The sequence below is a fragment of the Silene latifolia genome, chromosome 9 (assembly GCF_048544455.1).
Source record: "Silene latifolia isolate original U9 population chromosome 9, ASM4854445v1, whole genome shotgun sequence".
Classification (NCBI taxonomy): domain Eukaryota; kingdom Viridiplantae; phylum Streptophyta; class Magnoliopsida; order Caryophyllales; family Caryophyllaceae; genus Silene; species Silene latifolia.
Window position 1 is genome coordinate 10,195,584 of NC_133534.1, and position 14,612 is coordinate 10,210,195.

Consider the following 14,612-nt stretch of genomic DNA (forward strand, 5'->3'; position numbering starts at 1 on the left):
CAATATAATGAAATTAACAAATTTATTACTTGTTCTACACTCAAATTATCATTCATAATTGAAAATTTTATTTATTTTAAAATGAATGTATGGTTAGCAATAGAGAGAAAAAGTTTGATGTTTTTTGTAAGAGGGATAGTAAATGAAAAACAAGTGTAAAAATGTATTGTAATGAGTAAAAAATGTACTGCGAAAATAAATTGCGTTACTTTATAATGAAAAAAGGGTTATTTTATGGAATAATCCAAGGTATACCTCGTCTTCTCACATTAATCCAAACTATACTTTAACTCGGAATAATGTGAACTATACACTCATTTTTCTCACAATGAACCGGGTAACCGGCTACTTGTTTGTCAGGTCAAAAAATTCCAGATGACAAGCATAGTTTCGAAACATCAATTCATTAAACTTTAGAAACTAAAATTAACCACAAACCCAGATGCCAATATCATATCATCATCAACACTAAAAAGAACACCCAAAATCTCAGTCACCAACGAAAACACATTTCCCTCAAATCCTATCAACACACTAATTCAAGAGCCCAGTAAACAAAGACTGAAATCTACCCAATTGAAGATGGTGTTGGGCATAGTGAAAACGATGGTTCATGGGTTAATTTAGGTAATGTTGATGCTGATTGGTTTGGTAATTCTCAGAAGAAATAAGGGATTGGAGACTAAATTTAAGGTTTTAGGATCAATAATAAACCCAGATCTTCAATAATAAACTCAGGTCTTGATGAACCCGATTTCTGGTACTTGATCGGAGATGAGGATTAAAAAAAAATAAAAAAAAATGGGGTCACCGGTTGGCTTACTTGATTTTCTAGGTAAAAAATGAGCTGGGTGCAATAAGAGTAAAGGAGGACAATAATATGGATTATTTTGAGTTAAATTGAAGTTTGAATTACTATGAGAATATGCCTAATAGTTTGGATTATTCCCATAAAATAACCCATGAAAAAATTATATTTTTTAGGGTTATTTTATAGGAATAATCCAAACTATTAGTCGTCTTCTCCTAATAATCCGAACTTTAATTTAACTTAGAATACACCATACTATCACCCTCCTTTGCTCATATTGCACTTAAGTCATTTTTGACCTGTAAAAAAGGTAAACCATCCGGTAGGTCAATTTTTTTCATTTTATTAAGTCTCCTTCCTCCTCCTCCTTCATTAAGACCCTCATCACCATTCACCAACCACCATCCACCACCACACCATAACAGCCACAACGACCTTCACCCTTAATCACCCATTTAGACCACTGTTCACCCACAATCCGCCCACGCCTGTTTATCTTTCTCTTTCTCTCCTTAACAACTCTGGCTTTTGAAGAAGAAGAATAGAAACCCAGAAAATAATATGAGCAAAGAATAAATCCAGAAAATTAAGTGTGATAATGAGAAAAAAAATAATCAAGAAAGGGTGTTTGAATTAGAAGGAGGAGAAAGATGAGATCCCAGGAGGGAATAGAAGAAAACAATTGAGTTGAGAGAAAAGAACGAATTTCAAAACCTTCTTCATTATTTGCCAAATTTGAGTTGATTATATGAGTAGTTTGTTCATTTGAGAATCAAACACTTGAACACCTGGGTCTACTTCAGATGCTTGTAAATATGAACTTAGTTCACCATTGAACAAGTATACGGAGAATAATTGGATTTCGGATTATTTTGATAAATTAATGATGGATTGCCGGAATTATAGGCGGCATCAGGGGCAGTACAATGTCAATTGATGGATGCATACATTTGCAAGTTCTGATAATTTCTGCATCAATTATTCTCCGTATACTTGTTCTTTGGTAGTTCTTCACTTATCCAGTCCAATTATAAATGCTTGTTAGTTAGCCGAAATCCAATCATGTCTAACCGAAAATGGTGGGAGTAGTTATGGAGTAGTTTTGGTATGGTGGTGGTGGTGGCGGTAGTTTGATGTTGGCGGTTGCGGTGTTGACAACGGTTGAATATGGTGGTTATGGTGCTTGTGATATGGTCACTGGTAAGGAATTAGAGTTTGATAGGTGGGAGTTTTTGGCCTTTTGGGTAATATGGTAAAGGAATTAGGAAAGGTAACTCGCTATATAGGTAGCCGGTTACCAGGTTTGATACAAGATAACATAGGCAATAGTATGGTGTATTCTGAGATAAATTGAAGTTTGAATTATTACGAGAAGGTGACTAATAGTTTGGATTATTCTTATAAATTAATCCTATTTTTTACATGTTTGAACTTGCATTTTTTAAAAGCTCAACTAAAAACAAAATAAATTTATAATTACCCGTGCGTACATGTAATCTAATTAACTCTATTTCACCGTTTTAAAAACTTCATCACCATCGAAAACACCACGAACCTCTTCTGCATCAAAACCATGGCGACGGAAGGAGACATCGAGCTCGAGCAGGACAAAAGCAATGACAACGCCATATCCATGGCGGAAAATATGACGACGATGAGCAGGAAGGAGAAGAGGAAGTTCCTGAAGAAGATGAGAAGGAAACAGTTGAGGCGAGATACTGCGATTCGCGAGAGAGAAATCGCCGAAACAATGGCGAACGATCCTGAGATTGTGGCGAAGTTGCGGCGGTTGGAGGAAGAAGAGGCGGAGAGAATGGAGAGAGATCGCCGCGAGTTTGAGGAGAGAGAGCGGCGATTTGTTGAGAGTTTGGAGGTCAAGAAGAGGCAACTGGAAGAGGAGGAGGAGAGGCGGAAGCGCGACGAGGAATCGAAGCGTGATTTGGTGAGCGTTGTTTTGATGTTTGTTGATTGTGTTTTTATCGTATTTGTTTTAGTCTAGTGGTTGAGACGGAGGTTATCTAGAAGTTATGCCTCCTCTTTTGTCAAAAAATTAATTGCATTTGTGTATCAGCTGTTAATTAATTGCATTTTTATCGAAGAAGTCTTAGCGTAGTGGTTGAGACTTGAGACGGAGGTTATTTGTAGCATAGGTAGCATGTTTCGAGTTTACCGGTCTCCTTTGTGTTGTATTGGACGTATGTCTCCCCTCCCACGGAAAAATCAATTGCATTTGTGTTATTAGCTGGTAGTTTATTGCATTTCACTGAAGCAGTCTTAGCATAGTGATTAAGACGGAGTTTATACGGAGAGTAGGTACTAGGTAGGTAGCATGTGGGAATTTCTGTTTTGTTAACGTTGTTCGGACTTAAACCTCCTCTAACGCCAAAACATTAAGTGCATTTGTGTTATCGGCTACTATTAATTCATTGCATTTTTACTGGAGCAGTCTTATTGTGGCTGTTGCTCCATATTTCCAATGGAGCCAAAGACTTACTCTTTGATTCTGGATTATGATGGAATAAAGCAAAATGACTCACTAAAGTGTCTGCCCTTCGTTCTCTTGTGAAGTAGCAGTCCTTTGATGCAGTTCTCGACGTAATTTTCATCTTGGGTCATTCGGAAACAGTCTCTTTGTGTTTCTAACACAAGGGTAAGGCTGCGTACATCCGACCCCCCTTACCCCGCAATTTGCGGGAGCCATTGAGGCGCTGGGGTAATGTTGTTGTTGTTGTAGTCTTATTGTGGCTGTTGAGACAGAGGTTATCAGAAGGATAGGTAGCATGTTCGACATTCCCGTTCCCTTTATTTCTACTGGACTTATGCCTCCTCTTATGCCAAGAAAATTAATCACGTTTGTGTTATCAGATGTTAATTATTGGCATTTTTATTGAAGAAGTCTTAATGTAGTGGTTCAGAGAGGAGGTTATCTGGAGGATCGGTAGCATATTAGAATGCCTGGTTACTAGAATAAGAATAAAGTGCGAGAGGGTGTGATACATTTTCTATGTTGATAAAGGATGAACAGTTGAAAATTGTGGGTTAACGTATAAGTATGTAATTCATAAAATGTATCTCGTCCTGGCTTTTACTTTGATCCTGTTTTGTTTAGTCTTTTATGTGTACAATTACTAATTCTTATTTGAGACGGTTGTAAGCGCAAAACGAATATAAAACAACCCGTATACCCAATTAATATTGAATATTAATTAGTGCTAGAAGGCTTTTTTCTAAAAGGCCATATAGTTTCTTTGTGTTATTTTATTTTGCTCCATTGTAATATGCATTGTTTGATGCTAGGTTAACGACGGGGATGAACATGAAGGGAATGAAGGAGAGGATTGGGAGTATGTGGAGGAAGGGCCAGCAGAGATCATATGGAAAGGAAATGAGATCATTGTTAAGAAGAAAAAAGTGAAAGTGCCTAAGAAAGCTCCTAATCTAGAGAAAGAAAAACAGGTGACGCGATGTGGATTTTAAATTTGCATTTTTAGTTTGAAACATGAGTGTCAATTTACTGATATCTGATTACATTCCAGGAAAGTGAAGGACCCATATCAAACCCGCTTGCTCCTCAATCTGAAGTGTTCGAAGATTACAAGAGCGCTCAAGAAGTTCTAGATAGTGTTGCACAACAAGTTCCAAACTTTGGGACTGAACAGGTTCTGCATTTTTGTATTTTTCCTCGTGTTATCAGCTTTTCATGTCAGATCCATAGCATTGACTATGTGAAAGCAAAAATTTCTTGTTTCCTCCCATGAAAGCGATGAGATCCTAATACATGTTTATGTTGTTTCATGTTTTTGTGATACCAGGATAAAGCACATTGCCCTTTCCATCTTAAGACTGGTGTTTGCCGGTTTGGGGCGCGTTGTAGCAGAGTTCATTTCTATCCTGACAAATCCTGTACAATACTTATTAAAAATATGTACAGTGGACCTGGCCTTGCTTGGGAGCAGGATGAGGGGCTTGAGGTCTGTTATTGAAGCCCTTGGGTGGCTCTTGTATCCTGATGTTCAGTCATTTTCATGTTCTCTTGCGTGATTTACATGTGTTTGTTTGCTTACTTGGACATTGTGATTTATGATTTGCGTAAATTATGTTTTAAGAAAATTCTGGTTGGCAGTGCTACTAGAGTCAAACAATTATAACATATATTTATTACGAGTATAATCCTATGATTTATTTCTATTTTCAAATTTGATAGTTTGAAATTTCACCCATTGTTCATGTCACACAAAAGTTTAATGTGGGTTAGGATTGGTTAACATGAGAGCTTGTATTTTATCTTCTGGCTTTACATGAACCCGAACCATGATGCAATGCATTAATTTAATTCATTATACATTATCTTAGATATAGTGAGTCTTGTGTGAGACCGTTGTATCCCTACAACCAAGCCTTTAATCCCTATCATCATACCTGAATACAACGATAATAGCATAGTTGTATGATACAACCATCTCTTGTAAGTCTTTTAAAGGTACTTAATGACCTCTTAATTCAATGTAAAATTTGTTTCTTATGTTCATTCAAGTGAGTGATACTTTTCTTAACAGTCGATAGTATATTTGGGCCTCTATGTACGGAAGATGGAAAACTGAAGCTTCAGCTCACTACTCTGATGAATGGTTCTTTTACATACTTGTAGTATCATACTGATCATCATATTGACTGTCACTTGCTGTGAGGATTTGACTCCTATCATGTCTACCCTGGGCCAAATAATAAATGGGCGCTTTCATCACTAGGTATAGTCAATTTTAAAGAACTCAGTATACGGCTGATTGATATGCCACGAATGCTTTGAATCAGCCATATATTCCGCTTACTCAAGATCTTGTATATTGTGACTTATGTGTGAAAATAAATTTAGGAGGAAAGAAAACGAACTTAGGAGTGTGGAAGGTATGTCGGTATCTTATGATTGACTGTAACTGTCTCATCTCACTCCATGCTGTACCATGACCCTGCCCTTTTAACATAATAAGCAACTGCAGGCATGTTGAACTCAGTTGAAGTATCAATCCCCCTTTTGCAACAGTACATCTTAATATAAATCCCTGCTATATTTTCCTATGGAAGATGATCTTATGTGCACGTCATTTTGAACTTTCCGAGGAGTATATATACTGTCAAGCGTATGTACAAGCTATGTAACTGAAATTTGGATGAAATCAATAGTGTGTGGCTGTGAGTGTTTTGTTCTCTTAGGTACTGTCAGTAGTGTATTGTGTACTAGGCGTCTATGTCTACTAGCCAATGCGCTCAGGTTAAAGTTATATATTGGAGCATTGACAGTGATTAGATTACTATGTACCAACTGTACATTACTTTCGTCTCCTTTGGGATATATTTTGTTAATATGGAACTCAGGAAGTCAGGATCACCCCTATATCTGTGTGTTTTAGGGTTATGGAAGGTCAAAGAGTGGATTGACTACCTCGGTGTCATTCAAACTTGAAACATCTACCGAATATTTACTAAATTTTTGATTTAAGTTTGTCCCTTCTATGGTAAGATGTCTTCAAATGTTCTTTTAAATTCTTTTTAAAAAAAACATGTATTAACTGGTCGTGGGCAAACTTATGTGTCAAATAGATCAATCATTGGGAATTTTCTCATATTAGAACTTCCGTAAAAAACCAACTGTTTGATATTGATGTTTATGATTGGCAGAATTGAAAACTTTGTTTCTTCTGCTCAATGGCGTTTGAAAATCAGATAATGGGGTTTTTGCCCATCTATCTTTCAAATTGTGGCGAGGATTATAAATCTTTACTTTTGACCTTATGGAAACCCAATGTTGTATGTTGTTTTATTCAGCCACTTTCTGCTTTTTTCCTTCGATTTCTATTCCCTTTCTCTTCTGCTTATTATATCTTGTTTTTCCTCTCTTTTCCTTTTTTTTTTTTTTTTTTTTTTTTTTTTTTTTTTTTTTTCTTTCCAAAATGGTTAATTGACCTCAAATTCTTATGGTCTAAGGCTCTTTTTTGTTGTTGTTGTTGAACACAATGTAGTAAGCAATCATACCCTGTGAGTGTGCTCTGATCATTATCTAAATAACCTGAATGGGGAGTTTCCTACTGTGTTAGATCTACGTGGGCAGAGTTCTAGAGATAGAGTGAATAATAAGTTGTGGTGCCCTTTGCGTGCTTCTTTTATATTCATTTTTGCAGGTCTCCGTATTTGATAGTTACAGTTCAAAAAATTTCAGAGGTTGAGGATAGTTAACACGAAATTACTGAAAGTATATGCTTTATTACACAGTAGTTAAGCATTATCATATTTGCGGACCATGCTTATGAATGCTGCTAGAAGTGTTATTAGTACAGACACTTTAACACATGAGAAAAAAATATATGAATTTCTTGTTTGATCCGTCCTCCATGGTCTTATTTCTGATTTCTTGCTCTGCCGTAGTGTATTACTTGTTTAGGAATAGTGTTAAAAGCATGTTTTCTTCCTTTATCAGCATACAGATGAAGAGGTCGAGCGGTCTTTTGAAGAATTCTACGAGGATGTACATACTGAATTTCTGAAGTTTGGAGAAATTGTGAATTTTAAGGTAGTCTTACTCTTATTGCCTACAAATATTTGTTTGTTTTCCTTCCAATGAATGGTTATGGCCTTTTTTTTTTTGTGGGAGAAGCAATTTGTGGACTTTATTTTCTCTAATCATCATGGTCTGTTTTCTTTTTTCTTTCGGGGGATAGAAGGTGAGAGGCTGAGAGTAGCCTGATAGACCCAAAATGGTTCATGATTTTGAGAAATTCTTGATCATGTTGCAACTCGTGAGGATAATTGGTGAGCCTTGAGCCCTTGATTCACCAATTTATTTGATGGTACAATTGTAGGCTTTAATCACTTCTCCACTTCATATGTTTTGTGTAACCCTTACCTGCTTATCTTCAAAGGTCTAGTATCTAAGATAGTTCAGTTTTTATTTTTGTTTAGCATCAATAGTTTCATCGTAGATGTGGAATCTGACCAATATATATTCTTCACTATCAGATTTGAGAGATACGAAGCATATCATTATGTAGTACTAGAAATCATCGTAACCATACTTTTCCCTCCTCTATGAGCATCAATATAGCAGCGTCCCTCTTGCAGGTGTGCAAAAATGCTTCTTCCCATTTGCGGGGTAATGTGTATGTGCATTACAAGTTGTTGGAGGCAGCTGTGCTTGCTTATCAATCAATGAATGGTCGTTATTTTGCTGGGAAACAGGTTAGAAAATTTCACATCAGGTGATAAAAGAGATTCTTAGATCAATTTTTTGTCATGGAAATTGTAAATGTGAGCCCTATTATAGAGTAAACTGTAAGACTCAATTAGCATATATGTATATAATGTTGTTGGCATTTAGGTTTGATAAATATTTTTGGCTTTGTTCTTCATCATAAATGACTTGTGTGGATTGTTCTTTATAGTTGAGCTGCGAATTTGTCAATTTGACGAGATGGAAGGTTGCAATATGTGGGGAATATATGAAGTCAAGACTCAAGGTATAAATCTGGTCTACAGGCTTATACTCTCTCTACTCCGCTTGGGTTTCTACTGAGTATTTTTTTCATAGAAGAGTTAAATTAAAATGTATGTAAAGTTTGGGAGGACCAGATGGTCTCTCGGTTAGGAGATTACTAATTTTTGAACTGGAGAAAAGCAATATGGATTCCCTTACACTGGGTCCCATCAGCTTAAGTAATTATATTTATATTTATTTTAGTTTTAAATCGAGGAAGCAAAACTAACGATAGTGTTTCACCATGTCTACCAGAGAAATTTGGAATTTTTTTATGTTTGTTTTAAGTTTATTGTCTTTTGCCTTTTTTTTCCTTACTCTAGCAAGTAGCACACAAGCAAGCAACTCTAGACACTTCTTAGTTCTTATATGATCTTTTTTGGTTTACATGACTTGGGGGCTGGGGCTGATAGAGAAGCTATAAAAACTATGCTTGTCAATCGAGCAAGTGATTTTTTGTAGATAAGATTACACATAATAGTTTCAGACTTTCAGAGCATAATTGTCCACCTTTCATTATGTATATGGGGCATCAGACTTGGCGTTTCTTTTCGTATATGGCTCTAACCCCCAACATGTCTTTGTATGGATGTGTCCCACCTCTATGAAATCTTTTGTACATGTGTAGCGCCCCCCTGGCGTCCCTTAATTAATATTATATCTTACTAACGAAAAAAGGTTAGGTGATTTCGGATTAACGGCTGCCTTAGCAGTTAGCACCAAGTGAAGCTAATAACAAACCTTCTCAAACATAATCCCAAAAATGACTACTTTCTCAAAAAGGAAAAAGGAAATAATGATTGTTCTACCCATATACACCAGGATACAGCGACTTAACATATTCTAATGGTTGGTTAGTTATCGGAAGAAGTATTTGGAAACATGCGTATTTGCAAAATCTTGAACCTATTTTTGAGAATATTAAGAGATAGGTTGCAGACATCACACATGAAACTATGTTTTGAACTATGGAAAAGTGAAGATTTGGCGCATTTGGTTTGAGGGGCTGGAGGAGATATTTAGTGAGTAAGGCAGTGGTAGGGAACAAGAATGATCAGGTTTGGGGGGAAAAGTTGGATACGCACTTACTCAATCTTCCAACTTATCTTGCTTTGTCTAAAATTTTGATACAAAACTCTACATAAAGGACTCTTAGGAAGGTGGGTGTATTTCTCATTTCTTATTTTATCGGAGCTTACCCTTTTAGAGTTTTTATGATCAACACTCTTGTCAGTTCTGGTTTTTGATGTGTAACTTCAGTTTACATTGTTTTGACAGACTTGTTCTCGCGGATCAGCTTGCAATTTTATCCACTGTTTTCGGAATCCTGGTGGAGACTATGAATGGGCTGACTGGGAGAAACCTGCTCCTAGGTATTGGCTGAAAGAGATGGCTGCATTGTTTGGATACAGTAATGACAGATTCAGAGATGAAAATCTGAGGTATGTGAGTTATCACCTGAACCTAGTACGTGCTACCATATGTCAATTATTTATTTCCATCGTTACTCTGAAATTTGAGCAGCCTTTCTTCCCAAACAGTAACTCGTGCATCAACTACATTTTGACTATATCATCTTTCACTACTTGAGATTTTGTGTATATGTATTTTTTTTTTTGCTTGCTTGCGTGCGTGCGTGAATAATAATGCTGTTTCACTGGACGTTAAGCCACGGGCTAAGGGCATAACAATCTGTTCGTTTGCCTTTAAAACCTAATGCAGAATGGTCTGACTCTCATGGTTCGGAGATAACCTTCCAATTGAAGTATAGAAGAAGATAACTTTCCACTTCTTTCCCTTACGTTTTCTACATTGTCCATGTGTGACATACCACATTTATAAAAATTCCCTTTCATTATATTTTGTAATCCAATAATCATGTGACACATGGGATAAATGAACAAAAATTAAAGAAGCAGGACTCCACACTTCAAATTTGGGTAGAAGTATATCAAAAAAAAATATGGGTTGGCAGTTTAAAAAGATATATATATACTCGCCTAGTCTCCTTTATTATAATACTAGTATAAAACATATATTTTTTTTCCATTTTTAACACATCGAAAATATAAATCAACCCATATAATTATCGGCCGGAAATGATTTTTTCTTTAAAAAATTATTCGAAATATCATTTGTAAAAATAAAAAAGTTAAATGAATTAGATGGTAGCGAAGGTGAACTGATTTCATAATAGTGAACAGAGTGTTGATGGGAAGAGTTCATGCATTGTGATGATAGAGTGATGTGTTTACTCTACAAGCAAGTGAGAGTGTGTTGGAGAGCAAATCTTCACTAGAAAATATCTAAGAGAGACTCTGTTAGAGAGCAAATCTTCATTAGAGGATATCTTCAGATGCTGTGGGCAGTAATTTGAGGATATCTACTAGTGAAGGGTGTATCAGTGTCACCATATATTCTGTTTCAAATCATAATAAAACTCACAATCCTTTTGTTGTCCTTCTAATGTACGGAGTAAGATTTTTCTATTAACATCTTTTGTGTCCCATTGTTTCAATATTTGGGGCTCAATATGATGGAATAAAGCAAAATGACACGCTAATTTCGTGTGATTCTATTTACTATGAAGTAGCATTGGGTCAACACAAACCGCGGCGCAATTATCATTGTGGGTTATTTAGAAATAGCATGAGTGTCAAATCACAAGGGTAAGATTGCATACATCCGACCCCTTCTTATCTCGCTATGGACGGGAGCCTTTGTGGCATCGCGTGATGCAGTGTCTCCTTGCCACCCTCCTTGTGTATAATTTTTGACGTGCTGTCAGTCAGGATTCTGATCTTCTTTATAAATAGGATTTGGTTCTCACTATTGGTGCATGCTATCATGTTGCTAACTTTTTTTTCCCCTTTTGAAGCTATCATCGAAAGAGATCAAGGTCCAGGGGCCCTGATAGCCCTCACAAGAAAAGCCCTTCTGATGAGGATGGTTTAAGCAGGAGCAAATATCTGCAAAGGCACAAAGGTGATCGTGAAGAAAAAATAAGCACTACTGAGAATGGCCACGTCAAACGTAGGAAAACTGATAAACGTGAACATGAAAGCTCTTTGAGGAAAAAGAAAGAGGCATATTCTTCATACATTGATTCTAGTGGGGACAGTCTGCTGAGAGAAAAACACACACACGATAGCCGTAAAAGGTCAAAGATGAAGGATGAGGTGGATTTGTCAGACAGTTCTAGCGGAAGTAGGTCTGGAAGGGATGGAAGTTCTCGAAAGAGAATAAGAAGTATTTCAAAGTCAAAGAACAAGTCAGACTATAGAGAGTATAAGAGAAAGAGTGATAGTTTGGAGAGAGATGAAGATAGGTCCCATAACCATGGCAGAAAGAGCTCAAAATTGATGAGCGTGATTGATGAGAGTAGAATCGAAAGGGATAAGAATAAGCATCAGAGGAACAGGACACAAAGTCAAGGTTCGGGCAAACAGTCAGACTTCACGGACAGTGAGAGTGAAATACACCGGTATAGAACTGATGGTAAACGCCGTAGAAGTACAAAGTGCTCTAGAAAGGGGAAACATGATGCAGAATCATCTGACAATGCCTCTGAAGGGAGTATGTCTCTTAGAAGTGAGAAAAGGCCGAAAAAGGGGAGAAGAAGATCAAGGTCAAAGAATGATTTTGACTTCTTAGATGATGAAAGCAATGTGAAAGGGCGGAATAGGAAAGAGAGACATGGTGGGACTGTAAAGACTAACGATATCGTACGCAATGAAAAGTCTGGATTTCTAAAAATTGATTTTGATGCAGACAAGTGTCCTGCCGACTTGGAGAAACTAAAGGAAAAGGAGAAGAATGATGCCAGCCTCTACGGACCTGGTAACAGTATTTTTGATGCTAATGTGGACAGTAATCTCTCCGAGAAAGGTAAGATAGTTGATGGACCTTATCCAAGAAATCTTGAATTTCAAGACCCGAGTTTAAGTAGACGTAGTGCTGAATCTCATGATTCATGTTTTGAAGGTCTTACACCTACGAGGGGTCCACAAAGTGATGAAATGGAACACATATCACCAGTAAACGAAAACGATGAAACGACTTCCTCTCAAACAGCAGAGGCTGAGCTCGAACAGGCGTACCGTATGGCTGCTTTGAAGAAGTTGCAAGAGATGAGGAAGTCTAAAGATGCGGATATTCACAGCCACGAAAACATAGTTGTTGAAGATGCAAAGCATATGAGAGAAACGCGAGGTGCTGATTCTCGGAGAAGAAGGATTTAAAGTTGGGGTTTAAACCTAACTATAAGGTCTGTTTTTTTTTTTTTTTTTTTTGTTCAGTTAATTTTCTTGTTTTTATATCTCCTTCGACTCCTTGTATGATTTTATTATTTAATCATGGGTAATTTGATAACTTATACCTTGAATAAGTCACTTTTTCAAATCTTATACCTAAGATAACTTTCTTTAAAATCTTATACCTAAAATAACATTTTCTTCCAAACTTGATACCAAATATGAAAAAAAGCCTTGAATTGACAATCTTACCCTTACTAATTAAACATTGTCATCATTTGTCTCACCTATTTATACACACATCCACCATTACCACCACTAAAAACCATCAAATTAGTAAAGGCAAAATCGTTAATTTAGGGATTTTTTTAAGATTTGGTATCAAGTTTGGAAGAAATTGTTATTTTAGGTATAAGATTTTAAAGAAAGTTATCTTAGGTATAAGATTTGAAAAAGTGACTTATTCAAGGTATAAGTTATCAAATTACCCTTTAATCATACATGTATCTTATCTTTAATTGTATAGACGTTTGGATGTGGTCCTGATGGAGCGTTAAGCATAGTCTATATCATTAGATCATCATCCTCTTGAGCTGAAAAAGAACTCTACATTTCTAAAAAAATCATGATAAAATAATCATTTACTCTTTTCAATTATACTGATTAAAGCCCTCATGTAAACCTTAACAAAATAACAACTATAGCAAAAATAAACTTGAGGGGACCTAACCATTTTAGACCTCTCTCTCTCGTTGTTCAGACTAGCTATTTTGGGACGTATTATATGTGAAAGTGCTAGTTTAACTATTTCTATCTCTATACTTGTCTAGTTGTCTCTTCTGGGTTTTAGTGAAATTTTTTTTCTTTGGTTGTGCGCGCGCGATATCGTGTGAGGGACCAAAATGATGGTTTATCAAATTATCAACTGTTTAGCTTATATATTTGACAAGGTTGCCAAATTCGTCACCGGTATGCTGTTAGAGTTTATGCTGTATGAGTTTAAGTAAACGCTATGATAGAATACACTCGTTGCGATTTGATGGGGTTGAGTGAATCCAGTTCCCCAGCAGGGGCGGATCACGATTTAGCTTGAAATGTCGTATACGAAGTACTTTATAATGAAAACTTTATAAGCTTTCATGTCGGTTTAAGAGCGGAATTTTCAGTCCTGTTTTGGCATATCAGAATAGTTCAGCTAATGATGGCTTGACAGAATACTTAAGCTAATGCCTAATGATGGCTTTAACTGTGAAATAGGTAGGTGGGAGTAGATTTGGAGACTTGTGTAAAGTCGGTGCAATATAACGGAAGCAATTTACGCACGGGCAAAGGGAAGCAGGTTCCATGAGTTGATGGAAATAATGCATGAATCTGAGGGAAGTTTTGAATACGGCAAACAGGAGACTGAAAGAAGTCCGTCGGCAGCTTATTCAAACAGCTAAATCCGTTGGACAGTCTGAGCGGCCGTTCAGTTAAAGGCAAGGCCAGAACGATTTTTGACAGGAACTACATTTTCTCGAGTTAGGTTGTTCGATAATGTGGTAGCTTGAAAGGTCTGCACCTGAAAAATCGTCTCTGTCGTTCAAAAGAGACGATTGTTTGTATTGGTGTGTGTATATTTATACTGTATTCCCTCTAGCTAAGTATGATCTTACCTTTGTTTTTGGTCGGGAAACAATGTATATAATTGAATATAGAGGCGTTATTGAGCTGAGCCAATACCTAGCCCAACGAAGCTGGAATCGACTCATATACTAAAAATCAAACTGGAGCTCTTGAAACCAATGCATAATCTTGCCTTGTATAAATCTTTCTTGAATTCGAGCCCGAACTCAAGCTTTTGTTAAGCAATTTTTTCTTTGAACATGTTTAGGAATATACTAACCAGGCAGATCTAAGTTCAAACTTTGCTAAACTTGAGATAGACTCAGTTTTGTTCCGAACTCGGGGCTCGATTCCCGAGAGCTTGTCGAGCAAGTTCAACTCATTTACACCCCTAAATTATTATTATTATTATTATTAT

General features: G+C 36.6%; 1 protein-coding gene across 1 annotated transcript; it reads left to right on the forward strand.

Annotated features, from left to right (window-relative positions):
• Nucleotides 1-2,284: 2,284 nt before the first annotated feature.
• On the forward strand, nucleotides 2,285-14,397 carry LOC141599074 (uncharacterized). The gene is made up of 11 exons (XM_074418967.1): nucleotides 2,285-2,753; nucleotides 4,109-4,267; nucleotides 4,348-4,470; nucleotides 4,624-4,782; nucleotides 7,284-7,376; nucleotides 7,925-8,041; nucleotides 8,245-8,319; nucleotides 9,615-9,778; nucleotides 11,215-12,224; nucleotides 12,321-12,603; nucleotides 13,847-14,397. Exons 1-10 carry the CDS (start codon nucleotides 2,385-2,387, stop codon nucleotides 12,575-12,577), a joined length of 2,526 nt encoding a protein of 841 aa, XP_074275068.1. The 5' UTR covers nucleotides 2,285-2,384; the 3' UTR covers nucleotides 12,578-12,603; nucleotides 13,847-14,397.
• The last annotated feature ends 215 nt before the right edge of the window (nucleotides 14,398-14,612 follow it).